The sequence below is a fragment of the Pinus tabuliformis genome, chromosome 7 (genome assembly GCF_031772625.1).
Source record: "Pinus tabuliformis cultivar Carrire ecotype Pingquan chromosome 7, CPIR1, whole genome shotgun sequence".
Lineage (NCBI taxonomy): Eukaryota > Viridiplantae > Streptophyta > Pinopsida > Pinales > Pinaceae > Pinus > Pinus tabuliformis.
In genome coordinates this window covers 1,061,807,844-1,061,829,081 of record NC_142293.1, presented here as the reverse complement: position 1 = coordinate 1,061,829,081, position 21,238 = coordinate 1,061,807,844, and the positions used below count along the sequence as shown (strand labels likewise).

At 40.1% G+C, this 21,238-nt stretch overlaps 3 protein-coding genes across 11 annotated transcripts in view; all 3 read left to right on the top strand.

Moving 5' to 3' along the window:
* The window catches only part of LOC149251293 (putative LRR receptor-like serine/threonine-protein kinase At1g51820), a 338,812-nt gene that overhangs the window by 71,972 nt on the left and 245,602 nt on the right, over positions 1-21,238 (top strand). For 2 of the 9 annotated variants that reach the window (XM_089459341.1, XM_089459340.1), the window contains 2 exons: positions 7,029-7,135; positions 7,459-7,566. The exons of the other annotated variants lie outside the window; for them this stretch is intronic. In XM_089459341.1, the coding sequence (XP_089315467.1) occupies positions 7,561-7,566 (6 nt within the window). In that variant the 5' untranslated portion in view covers positions 7,029-7,135; positions 7,459-7,560. The remainder of the gene's footprint in view (positions 1-7,028; positions 7,136-7,458; positions 7,567-21,238) is intronic. 9 annotated transcript variants of the gene reach the window in all.
* LOC149251296 (uncharacterized) lies at positions 703-3,824 on the top strand. Its single transcript, XM_089456515.1, has 2 exons — positions 703-3,082; positions 3,193-3,824. Exons 1-2 carry the CDS (start codon positions 1,282-1,284, stop codon positions 3,384-3,386), a joined length of 1,995 nt encoding a protein of 664 aa, XP_089312641.1. The 5' UTR covers positions 703-1,281; the 3' UTR covers positions 3,387-3,824.
* LOC149251295 (uncharacterized) lies at positions 10,318-12,115 on the top strand. Its single transcript, XM_089456514.1, has 2 exons — positions 10,318-11,853; positions 11,978-12,115. Exon 1 carries the CDS (start codon positions 10,330-10,332, stop codon positions 11,632-11,634), a length of 1,305 nt encoding a protein of 434 aa, XP_089312640.1. The 5' UTR covers positions 10,318-10,329; the 3' UTR covers positions 11,635-11,853; positions 11,978-12,115.

Sequence of the window (21,238 nt, the reverse complement as noted above, 5' to 3'; positions counted from 1 at the left end):
TATTAATTTTTATAAATTACTAATAGTAATTTTTAAGCTCTAGGTTTATGATAACCCATGGTATTGACCCATGGTAATACCATGGTATTCATGTGAGCATAGACTATTTAAAGGGGAAATTCTATCATCTTAGATCCATCTTAATTCTGGGTCTACCAAGTGCTCAGAGGGATAAATAGATTTCATCCTCCTAAGAGTGGTAGATGTGGAGTTAAGATGGATATAGGTTGGTTTTTATGATAATGAAGATATTAAATAAACTTAGGAAATTATATTGTAAAAACATCTTAAGGTGAATGGTTAAAGCATAGACATTGGACAAGTATATTTGTAAACTTCTGTTTTAAACTGAAACAAATCCAGGGCTAAAAGGAATGGATTGATTGCACTAATCATCCTTCTTTAACTTTCCAACATAGGCTGGAGTAAACAAATTGTAATTTGGGTAATTTTTCTAACTGCAAACATGAACATACTTATGTATTGGCAGCATAGTTTTAAAAACCGGTGGAAAAAACCGGTTACCGGCCTAACCGGCCGGTTGGAAGCCTGGCCGGTCCGAACCGGCCCTTCTAACCCGGTTTAGACCCCCTCGTGCCCAAAAAAAGGCCCTAACCGGTAAAAACCGGCCGGTTTAGGGCGGAACCGGCCGGTTTATAGCAAACCGGCCGGTTCCGTCCTAAACCGGCCGGTTTATGGACAGGCCGCCGGTTAAAGCAAAAAAGCGCAGCGGTTTTGGAAATGAGGGCGGTTTAGGGGTTTTGGGGGTGAGGGAAAGGTATTTTCCCTCCAAAAACACCCTCACACTTGCTATAAGACACCCCTCTCACTCTCATTTGTCTCACACAACTGATTTGGAGTGTTTGTGAGTGTTTGTGAGTTTGTTTGTGAGCTTGGAGAGTGTGGAGTTTTTGCTGAAGTAGTCATCTTGGAGTTGGAGTTGGAGCTATTTTGGAGATAGTGTGTAGCTGTCAGTGGAGTTGCCATCATCAAGAGGAGGCTAAGGGAGCTACTTTGCATTTCCAGGTAAGGATTTGCACTTGATAATTCCTCATTTGAGTCTGCTGTCCATGAATTATTTTTTTTGTGCTATAAACTTCTCACTTCAATGATCTATCATCTATGCTAAGCCTATGAACTCTCTAGCTCTATGCTATCAAATTTTGTAGCTTGCATGTGCATTTTTTTCCTACATTTATCATTGGTTTTCCATGTTCCTTAGCTGCAATTTTTTTTTTAAATGGCAGATTTATTTGCAAATTGTTATTATTTCAAGCAAACATGGCTCCAAAAGGAAAGGACAGTGCATGGGTTCATTGTGATGTAATTGAGGGAAAAATGATATGCAAATTATGCCATAAATCTATTGGAGGTGGGGGTATTCTTAGGTTGAAACAACACTTGGCTGGGGTAAGAGGCCAAGTAAAGCCATGTGATGCACCAAAAGAACTGTTAGGTCCTATTAGGGCAGAATACATTGCCAAGCTTGAAAAATTTTATGAGGATAAGGCTAGGGAGAAGGCCATCCAAGATGAAATTGCAAGGAAGAGGGAATTAATGGAAACCATGAATGTTTTGAAACAGAGTGGGTATGATGATTATGAGATTCAAGACTCCACTTCTATCCCTTCCACCAATGACCCCTTTCACTATGTTCATCCTTCTGTTGGAGTTGGCCAACCATCAAAAGGAACAAAGAGACCAAACATCCAAAGTTATTTCTCATCTTCTGCCACCATTGCCTCTTCTAAATCTAATCCCACTTCCTCCCAGCCAAGTTCTCAACCCACTTTGGATCAGCATTGGAAAAAACAATGCAAAGAAACTTCTCACCAATACATTGCTAGATGGTGGTATGATTCAGATATCCCATTTAATGCTGCTCGCTCACCTTATTACCAAGCTATGTGGGACTCTGTTATAGCTGCAGGAAAGGGCTTCAAAGGCCCTAGTATGCATGACTTGAGGGGAGCTCTTTTGCAAAAAGAGATATCTTCCATTGATGAGTATTTGGTTGAGTTTAAAGAGTCATGGGTCAAAACAGGTTGTTCCATTATGTCAGATGGATGGACCGATGGAAAGAACCGCACTATCATTAATTTCCTTGTTTCTTGCCCTCAAGGAACCATGTTTTTGAAATCAGTTGATGCATCTGATAGGGTAAAGGATGCAAGCCTTCTATTTGAGCTTTTGGATAACATTATTCAGGAAGTTGGGGAGCAGCATGTTGTGCAGGTCATCACTGATAATGCCTCAAACTATGTTCTTGCTGGAAAGATGCTTGAGGCCAAATATAAGACCATATTTTGGACTCCATGTGCTGCACATTGCATAGACCTCATGCTTGAGGATATAGGCAAGGTGGAGTGGGTAAAAAACACTGTAGAGCATGCCAAGTGCATTACAAAATACATTTACAACCACTCATGGGTATTGAGCCTAATGAGGAAACACACTGGAGGCAAAGAGCTTGTTAGGCCTGCAATTACGAGATTTGCAACTCACTTCCTCACGTTGCAATGTCTCAATGGTCAACATAGAAACTTGCAGAAAATGTTTTCCTCTGATGAATGGTCTGAATCTCGGTGGGCTCGTAGACCAGATGGAAAAGACACCAAAAAGAAAGTGTTAGACACTTATTTTTGGAAAAGGTCTGTAGAGCTTGTGAAAATTATCGAGCCCCTTGTTAAGGTGCTAAGGTTGGTGGATGGGGAAAGATTGGCCATGGGCTACATTTATGAAGCTATGGATCAGGCAAAGGAGCAGATACGGGCAGCTTACAATGACAGGTTAGCTAAATATGGCCGTATATGGGAGATCATTGATAACAGATGGAACAATCAACTCCATCGTCCTATACATGCAACCGGGTATTTTTTGAACCCAAGGTATCACTATAAAAATCGGCTAGGAGATCAGCATGATGGGGAGGTCAGAGCTGGATTGATTGATTGCTTGGAGCGCATGGTCCCTAACCATGTAGACCAGTTGGATATACATAGACAGCTTACTATTTTCAATCAAGCAAGTGGTACTTTTGGCAAAAACTTGGCAAAGATGGCAAGAGATGTGGACCAACCAGGTAAGCAATTCCAATTTCCATTTTGTTTTTCATTTCAAGTTAAAATTGTTTACGTTCTTTACAATTCAAATTATAAACTAAGTTACTAATTATTGTCTTTTTCTTTGCAGCACATTGGTGGGAGTCATTTGGTGGCCAGTGTCCTCAATTGCAAAGGTTTGCAATTAGAGTCCTCAGTCAAACTTGCAGTGCTTCAGGTTGTGAGCGCAATTGGTCTGTTTTTGAGCGCATACACACGAAGAAGAGAAACCGTTTGGAACAAAAACGGTTAAATGATCTTGTTTTTGTGCAATACAACCTTTGACTGAGGAGGAACCAAATGATGAGCAAATCACCTGATCTAGATCCCATTGTGTTGGACGATATTGATCCAACATCAGAATGGGTGGAGGAGACTGAAGATCCTGTGTTTGAGGCTGATTTTGATATCGACATGGCTTTAGCGGAGGATGAGGCAGATTATGTGGCGGCATCAGAACCAGGATCAGTAGCGGCATCAAGGAAAGGCAAGGAACCAATGGAAGGCACTAGTCGTGCAGGTCGACAAACTCGTGCTTCCATTAGGTCCACTTCTATTGTCATTGGTGGCATTGATACTGATGTTGCAGATGAGGCAGAGGCATCCTCAGACTCTGAACCAGATGATGTCTATGTAGCTCCTGATGATGATCATGTGTCTAGTAGTGGTGATGGACTTGATGATTGATCATGTGTACACTGTAGACTTGTAGTAGGCCAATGGCCTCATAGCTTGCAACATTGTTTTTGGACTTTATAGGCCATTTAGAGCCTCATTTCTTATGTATTTTGCTATTTTGTCGATGATATGTATTGCACTCGGTGCCATTTTGATATATTCACCTTTGCATGGTATATAAATGAGCAAACTTTGCATATTTTGTCTCTATTGGCTTGGAATCATGGTTTTACATCTTAAAAATAGTTTTGTTTCATTAAAAATTAATTATTTAATGTATTTTTTAAAAACCGGTTCGTTTAGACCAAACCAGTCCCGGTTAGACCGGTTCCGGTCGGTAAACCGGTTCATTAGGTGGGCCGGTTCGGTCACCGGTTCCGGTTTTAAAAACACAATTTGGCAGGGTGGTTATGAGGTCCCTAGAAGTGATGAATTTGAATTTTTCTTGGTTTTATATATAGTATTAGGTTTTTTCTCATGCTTTCTGTGAATGACACGGGTGAATTTTATCTTACACCCACTCGGTTATCGATATGTAATTTCGGTAATTTTGATTTCAAAAGATATTTTAAAGAAATGCAATGATTTCATTTGTGTATTCAATAAACACAATATTCTAATGGAATTCTGCATTTGTGGTTTACCTATACAGATTCCATGGAGAAGTATTAGTGGTGTGACATCAATTGTCATCAAGCAGAGGCTTTAGTTTTACTCTTTTCTGGAAGCAAATACTTTCTTCCAACATTTTTGAGTTCCATGAAAAATTCGAAAGTCCTAATAGTATTCAATTATGGGTTCAAGAGAGACATAGTATTCAATTATGGGTTAAAGAGATCCACACTGAATGATCTATCGGCCTTATCTTCACTTAGTTTAAGACTATTCACTTGGAGAGGCTGCATGTGCCCCCACTTCAATAGCATAGTAAAGCAATGTTCCACCAAGTCTCCGGGACGGGGAGACGCGGGTGCGGGGAGACGCACAAGGGGGACGTGTGGGAGTACCCTCAAATTTTAGGGAAATTTAGGGGGGACGGGGGGACGTCGGGGTATATAATTTTTTTTCCTTTTTAATATATATATATATATATATATATATATATATATATATATATTTCAAATTCATATTCAATAATGAAAGCATAAATAGAATGATACATACATAATTGAATTAAATAATGAAATACATTGATCCATACTCATCATCCTTACTAATACATACATGATTCATCCATAAACCATGAGATTCAATAATGAAATACTCTGATCCACATTCAGTATTCATTATTCACCATTCTCGAATCTACATTGATTTAAAAATTAAATTCATCATTCACCATTCTAAATTCTAAATTGATTTAAAATTAAAATTCATCATTTATCATTCTAGAATCTAATTAGTACTAAGCAAAATAGACTATAATAGATACTGAAATCTAAACACCGTAATAGTAAATTGATATAACTAATACTCAAAAACAATGGAGTGATGAGTCTAAAAGTCACTCTAAAGTACATAGAGGGCTTGGTGCTCTTGATTAAATACTAATTCCATACCCTTGTATATGACAAAATGCAATGGAAACATTGCACTCCATCGAATCCTGAATTCCTGAAAATTTGATCTAAAGACTGGAATAGTAAATTGATATAATTAAAACTCAAAAACAATGGAGTGATGAGTCTAAAAGTCACTCTAAAGTACACAAAGGGCTTGGTGCTCTTCATTAAATACCAATTCCATACCCTTGTACATGACAAAATGCAATGGAAACATTGCACTCCATCGAATCCTGAATTCCTGAAAAACTGTTAAGTCTGTTGGATTTTGAGTGAGATCTAAAATTCTACTTTCTCCATATGAAATCCAATGAGGTCAGAACCACTCTCAAACATCCTGAGTCATTTCATGGTAATGTTAAAAATTTAAGTAAAAGGATTTACTTTAAGAATTTAACATTACCATGAATAGCATAGCATTAGTAGGGAAATATGGTCAAATACTACATTTTCCCTGTCATAAATCATTGTTTACAAGCAAATTTAAGGGGGAACGCATAGCCCATTTTGAGGGGGGACGCCCAGGCGTCCCCTTTTGGGGATTCGCGTCCCCCACACTGGGGAAATGTCCCCCCTTGCGTCTCCCCGCGTCTCCCCAAAAGGGGGACGTAGGGAAACGTTTCCCCAGACGTCCCCCCGTCCCGGGTGCGTGGGGTGCGAGGGGTGCGCGCACCCGACCCTAGGGGACGCGTCCCCGTGGAACACTGTAGTAAAGTCATGTAGAACTTAGAGAAGCTATCTTTAAGCTTTTAGTGAAGATTGGAAAAATGTCTGGGTTCAATAACACCCAGTCGAGCATTAAGCTTCCAATAATGCTAGATTTTAACCTGGAGCACTTTTGTGATTTGGAGGAGATGCCCCCTCATATTTGTGACACATCTTCAGTTGTGAATTGGACTATTACTAACTATCATTTCCTTCGAAAGTTACTTGATGACTTGGGGAACCTCAACTCTTTAAGAATGTTAAGGAAGGAAAGAAAGTACATTATGCTAAGTTCTCTTATGCTTTTCAAGTTTTTCTTGGATATCTACAACGTTTCAGGTAGGAAAGTACATTCTGTTAATGAAAATTTGTCTTGATAGAAAGGCCCAATTTCAAATTCTAATGCTTTCAAAAAACATTGTATAACTGTAATGTTTCTAAAAGGAAAGCATATTTTTTCAATTTAAGTATCATGATCCCATATTCCAACTTATTTTTCAGTAACCCATTAGGCTTTGTAGCTTTGAATAAATCCATGTCTCTTGATAAGATCCTCTTCCAAATTAGAATGCAGTTTCCTTTTGGAAATAACCACATACAATGTCTTGATTTTGTTATTGAGAAAATAGAGGTTGTGAAACAAGCCTGTGCCATACAAGGACTTGATTCATTTATTATGTATCAATTATGGCTCTTGATGTAACAATGTCTTGATTTTGTTGCTTGAAAATAGAGGTTATGCTTTACTATTTCACAGAATTTCTTACAATCTTTCCATAAGTATTGATTTGTAATCTCAGTCACTAAGGGATGACCGTAATGACAAAGGTAATATTCCATGGTTTGAAGTTCCCCTCTTACTAAATATTTAAATATATCGCCACAATTAAACTGTTACTTAAAGGAATTGTATTTGATTTATAAACAATTCATTGCTTGATTTATAGATTTTGATTTTTTCCCTTTTTTATTTTTTTCTCAGATTTGGTATGAGATATCTTCCAAGATTTGGGTTCCCTAGTTTCCCCACCATAGCTACGGGGTTCAGATGCTATCATTAAATATTCTCGGAATGTTACAACTTTTCCAGTAAGTGTGCTTTGAAACATTGTTGTTGCTTTTCCATGGTGTTAATGCAAATAAGCACTGCAACTAGTGCCGTTATTTAGATTAAGTGTCGAAATCTAGGTGGTCTTGTAATGATGGAGTGATTGTTTTCTAGCTACTAAGGCCATATGTATTTTTATCTCTTATGTTGTCCTGAGTGTTAGCCTCTTATCTTATTACTGAGATATTCAAATTCAGAATAAGAATTGAGGTCTCGTTTCCACCGTAGATTGTAGTCAGTTTCTTGAACATAATATATAGTAGATTATCTTTTACTAATCAACTATGGATGTGATCCCTCGCAGGAAAGGAAATTCAAAGTGACTTTGATTTCACATTGATTTGTCAAAACATCGACACAGGAAAGGAGATTCAAAGTGACACTGATTTCACACTGATTTGTCAAAATGGAGGCAAGAGAAAAGGAAACTTTGTATTCAACAATGCTCTTAATTTCATATGTACATGCACAGACATATTAGTAGAAAATATTGAAGGGTTGCCTAAGTAATATTTTCCATTCCACTACATTCTTTACAACTTGTAAATAAATGACTCGGAACAATTCATTACACTACTTGTTATTCTTTATTAATCAGTGGTTAAAATTTTGATATTGAACTGGCTAAGATTTTTCTTCCTTCTGTGAAATTGTGTGTTCTATAATGCTTCTTTTCCATTCACTATGTATAGCATATAAAGTGTGTCTAATGGAGTAGGAAGATTGGAAAGTCTTGTGATCCTTGAACTATGTTACAAGGCAGAAACCCAACGGGGCAGGGTATGTGCATCCCCACAAAGGGGTCACAAATACCAAAGTTGGTATTGGCTAGTGCCTTGAGCTAGAAAATTTCCTTTACCTTGTATTAATAGTGAATTTGGAGAGGATTCTAATATTATCTTTATAAGATTTATATCAATTAAGATTGATGAATAAAATTCATGAGACATGAGCTAGGATGTCCTTGCAAGGTGGTTGTTGATTACTGGAAGCTATGATGGCCATTATGTCAGGCCAGGTGGTCGCATTCCCTTGATCGTGAGCACAATTGTGATCAAGATGGAAGACTTCATAGTCTAGATTGATTGTTTGGTAGTGATAGTTAGTGGGCTCATTCACAAAAGCTTCTATTCCACTAATCCTTTTTATAGAGTTGTCAGATTCAATTTCCAAAGGTTTTAATTACACTATAGAGTTGAGTTCTGAGAGAGTTGTGATTCACAGTGTTAAGTATAGCAGCTATGACACTTGAATGAAGACAAGCATAGTAGAGGTATCAGACTTTGTTATAAGCTTACCTGCATATTATAAGGGACTTGGTTGGCTTTTTTATAATTTTATAAATAAGTTCCATGTCGTGGAAATGTGAAAAAAAACAGTGATATTGCCACCATGTGGCTCTTGTCATATATGGTTTTATACTTTTTCAAAAAATTCTCTAAGAGTTCACAATGCTAAGATTCACTAGGACTTTACAAAGTTTTATTATTTAGTGAAAGACTCGCCAAGATCTTACAAGATTTTATAATTGAGTAAAATATTCGCCATGCCTGGTGAGAGATTCGCCAAAAAATTATATATACATATTATATTATTGATAAAATCGCCTTCCATTTTTCCTATATGCCATGGAGATTCACCCATTTATTATACATATAAATTTGGGGGGGTTCTTAAAATTTTCCCTATCCTTCACATATTATTCGTGAATAATGCATGCAATAATGACATCTAGATTCTTTGAATAAATTTTCAATAAATTAGGGAACAAAAGAAACCCTAGATTCAATACATTCCAAACATTAGACATAAAGAAAAATATTTACTCGACAAATAGCTCACTTACAAGATAACGTGCATGATATCCATTCCATAGATCCAAGACAATAGCTCCAAAGACATGTTGAAAATTGGCAGCCATGGGATGGATTTCCTTGAATAAAATTTTGTTTTTGACCTTTCTAAAGTGGCTTTCTAAAAAATAGAAAGTCATGTCTATTTTTGCAATCATGACTGTCCAAAAATAGTAAATCACATTCTATCAATTCGTAACAGTGTTGTTAAAATCGCGATAAAATCGCGATTTTATCGGAAAATCGCGATTTTTTCGCAAATCCGATTTTATCGCGATTTTTATCGATAAAAATCGGCACTTTTTTTTATAGGCGATTTTTCCGAGTTTTTAAAAAAATCGCGATTTTTTCGAAAAAATCGCGATTTTTTCGGTAAAAATCGCCAGAGGCGCGGGCAGCGGGCGTTTTATATGGAAAATCGATTTTTATTTTATTTCATTGAGCAGTCCGCGCGGAGGAGGAGGAGAAGAAGTGAGGGAGAGGGTTGCCGTCGGATTTGGGAGCGAATCCAAGCGATTTTAGGAGGAATCCAAGCCAAGATCACCAATTTGTCCATAAACCAGGTATGTAGATTAATTTTTTTTTGTTTTGCTTCTATAAAAACTTTGTTTTTCATTGTTTTTAAAGAATTTTTGGAAATTTTTCATTGATTTGGGATGGGTTATTTGTTATGACTATGAGAACCAATTTTTTATTTTTATTTTCTCATTTTCTTTAAACATTGTTTATTTTTTTTGAATTTTCATTGTTTTTTTGCATTTGCCATTGGCATTTGGTTGGGTAACTTGGGTTTAGAAATTGGGATTTTGGAAATAATTAACTTGTAATTTTGCAAATGCTAAATTGTAATTTGTATTATGTAATCCTAAATTCCTATTTCCTAATCCTTATTTTTAATTTTTTCCATAGGTTTGCAAATTCAAAATTCAAAAACAAACATGCCAAGGAAATTGGATCCTTTCTGGGAATATGGTGACCCTAAAACTCCGAATGATAGACAAAACTTGTATTGCAAGTTGTGTGGAAAGGAGATATTCGGGGGGGTGTACAGGTTGAAGTTCCACTTTGCACAAATCCCTGGACGTGATGTGGTGCCCTGTCCTAATACAAATGCTGAAATTATCCGAAAAGCCATGAGAGCATTGGGAGAATTAGAGCACTCTAAAGAGGCCAAAGAAGAACTCAAAAGGCAACTAAAAAGGTCAGCTGAAGGAAGTGGGCCAAGTGGCACTGGTTCTACTGCAGCGTCAGTCAATCCGATAGCTGCATCATCATTTTTTGTTCCTCGAACCACACCTGGTGCACAACCAACTATCGGTTCAATGATGAAAAGAACTGAAAAAGAACAAGCTGACAAGTTGATGACAAAATTTCTCCTTTGGAGTGATATTCCTTTCAGCATTGTAAGGAATAATCCATTTTTCCAACCTACTGTTGATGCTATTGCCAGTGTTGGCTCGGGGTACAAAATCCCTTCTCTTCATGATTTCAGAGGCCGGCTTCTTCAAGATGAAAAGCGTGACTGCACCCAAAGATTGGAGGATTTTAGGGAATCCTGGGCACAAACAGGATGCACTGTTATGTCAGATGGTTGGACTGACCAAAAGGGGAGAACCCTTATAAACTTCTTGGTTAGTTGTCCCAGGGGGACTATGTTTATCAAATCTATTGATGCAACTCATCAAATCAAAGATGCAAAAAATTTATGTGATTTGCTGGATGTGTTTATTTTGGAGGTGGGTGCAGAAAATGTTGTCCAAGTCATAACGGACAACGCTGCAAATTATGTTGCTGCTGGTAGAATGCTTATGGACAGGCATCCTACTTTATTTTGGACACCTTGTGCTGCCCATTGTATTGATTTGATGTTAGAGGACATAGGGAAAATTCCCTTTGTCAAAGAGGCTGTTGACTCATCAAAAACCATCACAAAATTTATTTACAATCACACATCTGTGCTTAGCTTGATGAGAAAATGCACCAACAACAAAGAGTTGGTGCGCCCCGCCATTACACGGTTTGCGACGAGTTTCATATCTCTTCAATCCCTCTTGAAATCTATGTGGGATTTGAAGAGAATGTTTGTTTCAGAGGAGTGGCGTTCTTCGCCAATGAGCCGCAAACCAGAAGGAGAGGCCGTCTGCAGACTTGTTTCATACCAAGAAGACTTCTGGGCGGGAGTGCAGGAGGTGTGCGCTGTCACTGAACCTTTGGTAAAGGTTCTTCGGTTGGTAGATGGTGAGAAGCCCGCAATGGGCTATTTGTATGAAGCCATGGACAGGGCCAAAGGAGCCATTCGGTCCTACTATGATGACAAGGGAGATGATGGGTTCCAGAGACAACTCCTTCTATGGAACGTCATTGATGAGCGATGGAACAAAACACTCCATCGTCCCATTCATGCTGCTGGGCTTTTCCTGAACCCTGCATTTTCTTATGCATGTGGGTTTGATTTTGATGCTGAGATCATGGATGGATTATTAACCTGTGTCCAGAAGATGGTGAAAACTCCAGAACAACGTATGGAGATCTCTAAACAAATTGAGACGTATAAGATGTCAGGTGGCACATTTGGCTTTGATATGGCTATCTTTGATAGGACGGCCAAAATGCCAGGTATTTTTTAGTTTGTAACTTTGTTTCAAATTTCATTGTCTCTTCAAATTCCATTTTTTTCTTATGTTTATTTGTAATTTTGTTGTAGCCGCATGGTGGAAGATGTATGGTGGCAGAGTACCCCTTTTGCAAAAGCTTGCCATACGCATCCTCAGCCAAACATGCAGCTCCTCGGGATGTGAGCGCAATTGGAGTGTATTTGAAAAAATACACAACAAGAAGCGCAATAGGTTAACAACTTAACACTTAAACATTTAAAATATTGCAAATTTCCAAATAAATTTTTGAATTCATTAAACAATATTTTTTTTTATAATATTAATTATTAATTATTATTTCATGAACTTTGTACAGGTTGGAGTCCCGTAGACTTAATGACATGGTCTATGTCTACTACAATCTTCGATTGTGGGTGAGGCAACTAGACAAGACACCTGATATGGAAGCCATCTCATTGGATGAGATTGACACCACTGCTGAATGGAGGGTTGAGACCGAGAGGCCTCTCATCGATCCCACTGAGGATTGGTTAGTGCAGGAGGAGGGGGAGGAGGAGGAGGAGGAGGAGCAGGAGCAGGAGCAGGAGGAGGAGGAGGAGGAGTTGGAGGAGCAGGAGGAGGAGGTGACACCGCCTACCCGGGCTACCACTAGAGGACGTGGTCTCTGTCTACCTACAGTAGCTGCTACTTCTACAGCTACTTCTTCAGCTTCTAGAGCACGTCAGACTCCACTGCCATTTCCACCACCACAGGCACCAGCATCTTCATCTAGGGGGAAAGGGAAAGCAGTGACATTTTCTCGCAAGAGGGGCAGAGGAAATCAATAGGATTAGAGTCTTAGACTTTCATTTTATTGTATATGACATTATGACATGATGAGATACATTATCATATTTTTTGTTGATATTTTGAGGCTGAGTTGGGACTCAGGACTTACTATTCAGGACATGATTCAATGTTATGTGTGATTTTAGCGCTAGAAATGATATTAAACATCTTATATATTAGTTTTTTTATCATATTTATGTGTCAATGTATTTATTTTATGTTGTAGATGGTTTAGATATTAAAAAAATAGAAAAAAAATGAAAAAAAATGAATATTTTTGTGCCAAACGATTTTTTCCCGATTTTTTCCGATTTTTTCCCGATTTTAACGATTTTTCCGATTTTTTCCCGGCGCCGATTAAATCCCGATCGCGCTTTGTCGTAATCATTTATATATGATGGAAAATCACTTGTCCTTAATCAATCTCATTTGTTTAATTTTTAACTTAATCATCAATATTATTATTATTATTATAACTATTATCCTCTTTATGATATTATTATATTATTAATAAAAAGAAATTCAAGTCTCTCAATCATGTCATATGTAACTCCCCTCAACTAATGCATATGTACTCTCTCTCTCTCTCTCTCTCTCTTAATGGATTCATTCCTCTCTCTCTTTAATGCTCTTACACACCTCTTACACTCTCATACACACTTTAATGACTCATCATAAAAAGATTCCTCTTACACCTCTTTAATGCATATGTTACACTTCTCTTCTAAATGCATAAGTTACACTCCTTTCCTTTATGGCATAAGTTACACTCCTATTTTGGCATATGCAACTCATCCTCAAGGCATATGAGTTACTCCCTCATGAATTCGACCTCCCAACTCTTCCTACATATTTGTGCCTCTCATCCTTACTTGACACTGCAATGTCCCAAATCAGAAATTTTTGGAACAAGCGCTTCATATAAAACTATCATGCATTTTCCACAAGATTTCCATGTAAAACTAGAACCATAAATCTATAAATTGCACAAAATCTCATTAAAAGATCACAACACGAGGAACAATGAGAAATGCAGCAACCAAAATCCAGCTTTATTATATATAGATAGATGCCAATACAATAGCTGGGAATGACCCTTCGGTCTCCAAACTGAAATAGAAAAACAATCACTACACTTGTGGATTCTAAATGAATCCACCAAGGGGAGATGGGTGCTCGCCCAATCTCTCTATATCACCTGAGGGTTTTCGTCCTGGGGCTACCAATGGAGTAGAGAACCGGGTCCTCAACCTCTCATACAAGAAACAATATCAAAAACCAAGATGTCCTCCAATGGTCTCCTCCTCCTCTTTTATAGATTTGATGGACTCCTCTAGAACCTTCTATTTTATTATTATTTTAATCATGGAGCACTTTTCCCTCTTTTATTTCAATTAAAATATTCTTTTTAATGTGGGAAAATGGTAAATTGGCCATCATGTCTCCCTAGGTCACAGAAACTCTCATCTAACCATTCCATCATGTGGATATTATCGTTCCGGTTCCAACGAGCTATTACACTAAGGTGTTCTGCCACGTATTCCTCCTGGAATGCCACCTTAAGCGTAATAAATTGAGTCAAGCCCACTAATAACTTAGTTTTCTGAAAGTCGTCGGAATGCACCGGAACGAAATGAAAACTCTGCGGATGATGGAATATACCAAGCGAATGTCGTTGGACCTTAGAGTGTTGATTTGTGGTAGCATCGGCCATGAAAATTGGTGGAGAGGCTAAAGAACATGAGATCTCCAAAACCAAGAAATCGTTTGGAGAAATTCTACCCAGATGAGGAGATATTAAAATAATTAATATTTTTAATGGGGTCCTAAGTATAAACTTAGGAAATTTAAAATATTAATGTGTATTAATATAATTTTGGGTTAGAAGGTTCCAAGAAACGAGGATCAAGCCAAATCTAATCTTAGCCGTTTATTAGGGACTTAATCTCGGCCCCTGAATCGTCAACAGGAAAAGTATAAGAGGAAGCTTGAGGGTCAGTTGGAGATACACCAAATTGATCAGTTAGTTCGATTTTCTGGAGCAAGGTTTGCTCAGAGAATCGAACCAGTGATCTATTGCAGCAAGGGGCAGTTCGGCACGAGGTCGAGAATACATAGCAGAGAGGTAGAGATATTGCCGGAGAGACAACGTAGAGGCAGCCTTGGCTGACACAGAGGCAGCTAGAGCTGACGCAGGAGCTTGGAGGGCTAGCATTGAGGACGCAGAGCTAATGCAGGCTAATGCAAAGGCTAGTAGAGCTGACGCAGAGGCTAGCAGAGCTGACGCAGAGAGCTGAGGAGCTGTGCTAGGTGATTTTCGTGGGGCAGACTAAGTGCTGGTGAGCTGACGCAGAGCCGTAGGAGGGTGACGTAGTTCTAGAGGGAAGCTTGGAGCAACTTTCGCTGTCCAGCTAAGGAACAGTCACCGTGGGGCTCATCATTCGGTTGCTGATTAGCCGAAATATCTATTTCCGAAGAGAGGTATACTGCCGAGGGTTTTTTCCAGTTGGGTGAGCCATTTCTGGTGCCCTAGTTGTATTCAGAAAACTGCATAATAATAAAACCCTCATATTTGCTGCACCAATTTTCTCGCATTGGGTTTTTCTGGGGACGATTGTCCAAAAATAATGGTGTCCCTTGTCTGATTGTCTCAGTTATTTCAGTCGCTGATCTGTATATGTGTTAAGGTTGCATTTGTGTTTATTTCGATATTTATATTTAAAAATAACTTGTTAATGGAAAGAACAAGTAGGAGAAAATAAACCAGATAATGCAGGATTTTTGATGTGTCAAACTTAGAAAATTCAACACATAGGAACTCCTCAAAACTCCATTGGGACTCCTAATGACATAACTTGCTCCATGGATTTGGCCATCCCCTGCCCTGGAAACCACCCTGGCTGTACTACGAGGAAGAATAAAAATGGGGACATGACAGAGACACTTACTTGTGCTTGTGAAAGGAGAATTCGAACTTGAGAAAGAGAGAGTTGGAGAGTCTAGAGGAAGATTATGAGAGAGAGAGAGAGAGAGTCTTGAAGAGCAAGAGAAGATCTTGGAGAGCCAAAGTGATTGAGTATTTGCATCAGTTACTACTATCAGAGATCTTCTTTAGATTTGGGTGAACTTCTTCATTCTCTCATTGTACTTTGTATCTCTGCTGGACAATTGATTTCTAATAGAAGAAGAATCTGGTTGGGTTTTCTCCTTGTGGGTTTTTGCCTTGGTCATTGGCCTAACTTCTCTTTGTCTCATAGAATTCTTGGCTGTCTTCCATTGTGCATTGACCTAACTTCTCTTTTGTAGCATAAAGAAGTTCTGGATTTAAGTTATTGTAACGGCATAAAACATCAGAATTTCAACAAGACAAATAATTTGCTCCAAATAGCAAAGTGCATTCAAAGGTCACATCTCTACCACAAGAAAAGAGGGTTGAAATTCTCTAAAGAGAGGTTGAAATCTCCAAGTTGTGATGATGAATTGCTTCAAATGTTCCCTCCTCTATTTATATCAGAAGTCACAAGTTCTATTTTAGCCTAATGCCCCAAAAAATCACAAAATAATGTGCTACAACAAGTTAGGTCACAAGCTGACCTAATAGCCAATGACAAAACATAAGAAATATCCCACCTGTGAGCTGTATGAGAGAGAATGTCAATGTCATCCATGAGTAGGCCCTTCTAGGGCAAGCGTTGAGGGCTAGGGGTGCCATGTGATGTGTAGAAGCTCTATAAAATCATCTCCTAAGGGTTGGGCCTTAAGTTTCTATTAATCTCCTTCTTTGAACCCTAGTTTTGATTTTGGGGCACAAAAGCTGTCTCACGGGTCTCCAAGTGGTCAAAATGCCCGACTTTGCTCCAACGTTGGGGGCTTTCAAGGTGGTGCTAGCCCTCCCATGTCTCAAGGTGTGATGTTGAGATTTCTAAATCTAACCGTTAGAAATTTTATCTATATTCTTTTGGTTTATTTCTCCTACTTGTTAATTACGAACAAATTATTTAAACATATAAACATCAAAATAAACACAATATAGTCTCAACCATCTACAAATCAACAACTGAAAGACATAGCAAAAACACAAGTGACACCGTTATTTTTGGACAACACGTCCTCGGAAAAACCCAACTTGGGAAAATCGGTGTAGCAATTATGGGGGTTATTTATTATGCAGTATATCCTTGAGTACAACTGAGTGCCAAACTGGCTCACCCGACAGAGAAACATAACCGGCAGTAATACCTCTCTATTCGGAAGCAGATATTTAGAAAATCTGCCCCATGAAACCCTCTTCATCACAACTGAAGCACTGCGTCAGCCCTCCTGGCCTCTGCGTCAGCCTCAAAACCCTCTGTGTCAGCCCTCTGAGGCACTGCATAGCCTCTACGGCCCTCTGCGTCACCCCTGTTGCCCTCTGCATGGATGACACAGCCTCTTTTGACCTCTGCGTTATCTCAGCTAGCCTCTGTGTGGCCTGCTCTAGCTTTTGCGTCTGCCTCTCTGTCTCTGCGCTGGTCTCTCGGCACTATCTCTGCCTCTTTGTCCAGTATTCACTGCCCCTCATTGAAAACCAATCACTGATTCGACTTTTCTTAGCAAATCTTGCTCTAAAAATTCGAATGACTGATCACTCTTGTGTATCCTCCAACTGACCCTCAAGCCTCTTCTTATACTTTTCCTGTCGGTCCTTCAACGACCGAAATTACATCTGTAATCAACGACTAAGATTAGATTTGATCCATGTGTTTTGGAACCTTCTAACCCAGTTTTATATTAATACCCATTAATATTTTATTTTTCCCAAGTTTTGACTTAGGAACTCCATTAAAAATATTAATTATTTTTAATATCTCCCAAATTGGGTAGAATCTGCCCAAACCATTTCTGGGTCTTGAAGATCTCATGTGCTTTAGCCTCTCCACCAATTTTCATTGCTAGAGCACATCCGATGCTACCCCAAATCAACACTTCCTCTTAGCGAGGACTGTGCTCTAGTAATACTCCACACTCAGCATCACTTTGATTATATCACACTGGTACCTGTGCTGGTGCTAGGCCTCCCCGCTCAACATCCTCTGCACTGCTGCATCCTGTATTGCTGCCCATGGCCCTGTCACTGCCACTGCTGCATCCGTACAACAACTCCCTCTGCATCCGTGCTGCTGTTGGTCCTTTCTCCCAACACTGCATCTGCACTGCAACCCCCTCTCATCATGCTGCATTGTGCTACTGCTAACCACTACTGCACTACGACTCAGTTACTGAGAAGTAAGTAACTGATCCACCCAACTACTGACATCCCTGTCAGGCTAGAAACACTCCCGATGCCGAAGCTCTCTCTATCGCTATCAAGTGCTCCGGGCTCCCTCTACTGCCCTGCACTGATGCAACAACTCTCTGCATCTCGCACTACTGCAAACCTCTCTGTGCCATTCTGCACTGTTGTAACCTTCTCTGTGCCTCTCGCACTGCGGTAGCCTTGCTAGCTCTATGCTGCTCGGGACTACTTCACTGTAGCACTCTCTGCCGCTTCATCCGCATTTGTTTCTACCGACATCCCCAGTCCTGCTACTCTCACTTCGAGGCTCTTGTAGCAAGGATTTGATCCAAGAGTTTGGGTACCTCAAGGATCCTGCTCCTCATCGCCTGTAGTCTTCCAGACTACAGCTTGATGTCTCCCCACCTCTTCTCTAGAGGTACATGAGCACTCATGGCACAATCATCATCCTCCTCTACCTCCTTTTCTGCCTTCACTGGCGCTACCTTGGAGTCAAACACCTCTCCCTTGTTCTTCTTCCCCGGACACTGGTTCACATAATGACCCAGTTCCCCACAGTTGAAGCACTTAACCTTGGAGAGGTACTTTTTCTTCCTCTTCTTCTACTTCCCCGCAGATGCCAAAGCTGCATCCTCTTCCTCTTCCTTCTTGATCCGGACTCCTTTGCTGCTACTTCCCATCTTGCTCAACCGTCTGATCTCTTCTTGGCGAAGAGCCGCCCACAATTCTTCCCAATCTGGAAGATTCGCCTTGCCCAGTATGCTCTGGACAAATGTCTCCCACTCCTCGGAGATTGCGTTTAGTGCGGTCCTCACCATCAACTCTTGATCCGGCATGGCCCATATGGAAGTCAGTTGGTCCCAGATATCCTTCAATCGACTGAAGAAGTGATCTATTTGCTCCCCCTTCTGCATCTGGTATGACCGCAACTGATTTTCAAGTAACATCTTCCTCTGCATGGAAGTATGTTGGTACAACGTCTTCAAGGTGTCCCACATTTCCTTTGCCGTCTCCTTCTCGACAATATGTTGGACCACATGATCCTTGACCCCATCAAGGATGATGCATTTTGCCTTGGCCATTGCCTCCTCTTACTCCTCATTATCAACTGAGTCAACTCGGATAGCCATTGTTCTCAAGGCGAAGGCCTTGATGCAATGTCTATCTAGAATGGACAAGATCTTGGCCTTCCAAACCACAAAGTTGGACGCTCCGTCCAGCCTGTCCTAATCCCTTAGTCCATTCATGGCCATCTCTCTGCTCTTTTGTTCGACTCCTCCGAGTTTCTACTTCCTTCTGGAAGTTCTCTCCTTGACTCCCTCTGAGTCGCTACTTCCTGTCTGGTAGTTCTCTGCTAGACTCCTTCTGAGTCTTGATTTCCCTCCTTGAAATCCGCTTGCCAATTGTCGAGTCGCACCTCTCCAATCTCCTATTCCCTTGCAATGTTGATCCGGATTCCTTGGCTAGAAATTTGCCTTGGTAGCGACTCCCTCTACCTTGGTTTTTCCCGTTAGGTACTGTTCTGACTCGGCAGCAACAACACGCCACCAACTTCCACTCCTCGTAATCTGCCCATAGTTTCCTATGCCCCAACAACTGAAGGATTGAGCCTCTAGGCTCTGCGCAATCCCAACACTGGCCGAAATGCTCCCCTAGCCAACTGCGTCAACCCTCATGGTCTCTGCGTGGCTCTCCGTGAGCCTTTTCTGCCCTCCTCAGTGTCTGCGTTGGCCTCTCCCTGGCCCGGACTGATGACGCAGTCCCTCTGCGTCAACCCTTCTTCTGTCGCTTTCTGCAAGGAACAACTTCTGTCACTCGGGACAGCTGTTTCTGCTTCAGCTGATGCCTTCAGCTCTCCTGTAATCTGCAACCACGTTCCGATACCATGTTGAAATTTCTAAGTCTAACCGTTAGAAATTTTATCTGTATTATTCTGGTTTATTTCTCCTACTTGTTAATTACGTACAAGTTATTTAAACATATAAACATATAAACATCGAAATAAACACAATACAGTCTCAACCATCTACAGATCAACAACTAAAAAAAATAGCAAACACACAAGTGACATCGTTATTTTTGGACAACTCGTCCCCAAAAAACCCAACTTGGGAAAATCGATGCAACAATTTTGAGGGTTATTTATTAAGCAGTATATCCTTGAGTACAATTGGGTGCCAAACTGGCTCACCTGATAGAGAAAAATAACCGACAGTAATACCTCTCTATTCGGAAGAAGATATTCAAAAAATCTGCCCCACGAAACCCTCTCCAACACAATTGAAGCACTGTGTCAGCCCTCCTGGCCTCTGCGTCAGCCCTCTAAGGCACTGCATAGCCTCTACGACCCTCTACGTCACCCCTACTGCCCTTTGCGTGGATGACGCAACCTCTTCTGGCCTCTGTGCTGTCTCAGCTAGCCTTTACATGGCCTGCTCTGGCTTCTGCGTCTGCCTCTCTGCCTCTGCACTGGTCTCTCGACACTATCTCTGCCTCTTTGTCTAGTACTCACTGCCCCTCGCTGCAAACTGATCACTGATTCAACTTTTCTTAGCAAACCCCGCTCTAGAAAATCGAATGACTGATCACTCTTGTGTATCCTCCAACTGACCCCCAAGCCTCTTCTTATATTTTTCCTGTTGGTCCTTCAACGATCGAGATTACATCTCTAATCAACGACTAATATTAGATTTGGCTTGATCCATGTCTTTTGGAACATTCTAACCTAGTTTTCTATTAATACCCATTAATATTTTATTTTTCCTAAGTTAAGACTTGGGAACTCCATTAAAAATATTAATTATTTTAATATCTCCCAAACCGGGGAGAATCTGCCCAAACAATTTCTGGGTGTTGGAGATATCATGTGCTTTAGCCTGTCCACCAATTTTCATCGCTAGAGCACATCCGTTGCTAGACCAAATCAACATGTGAGATCCTCCTTTGGGCCCTGGATCAGTTGCCAATCCCACATGAAGTTCTAAGCTAGCTGGGGGCATGTTGGGTCTAGGTGCATCATCTCATAAAAGTCATTAATGCAAGGGAAAAATGCCGGAACGCTATGGGTGCTGGAGGTGCCCATGGCTATGTGTGATGCTCTGTTACAACTCGGAGACCCATGGCCCTCAACGCCCCACCTGTGGGTGTTAATATGTTCTTCTAAGAGACTTGGGCCCTAGTTAAGTTGCACAAACCATGGTTGTGGAACTACCTGACAATTACACACAATATCCAGTGCTAGCATCTACATCATCATGTACATTTTGATTTAACCATTTTTGCATCTTAGTGAACCAAGCTTGAAAGTAATGGGCAATTCGACACTTCAAATAAGGCTTCCTTTCCAAAATTAAGGCTTTGAACTTGTAATGGTGATACCTCCCTAGGTAGGAATGGCTAATAGACCACACTATTAGGTGTTTCCAGCCCCCAAGTGGAGTGATATGTCCTTGGTCCACCCTTCAATTGATAGGTTTTGTGTGAATAGTGACGGAATGGAGGGGAGAAGACTTC

Coding starts and splice junctions, on each gene's coding strand:
- LOC149251296 (XM_089456515.1), top strand. CDS start 1,282: ATGGCTCCAAAAGGAAAGGACAGTGCATGGGTTCATTGTGATGTAATT. Junction 3,083..3,192: donor AAGAGATGTGGACCAACCAG/GTAAGCAATTCC, acceptor TTTTCTTTGCAG/CACATTGGTGGGAGTCATTT.
- LOC149251295 (XM_089456514.1), top strand. CDS start 10,330: ATGATGAAAAGAACTGAAAAAGAACAAGCTGACAAGTTGATGACAAAA.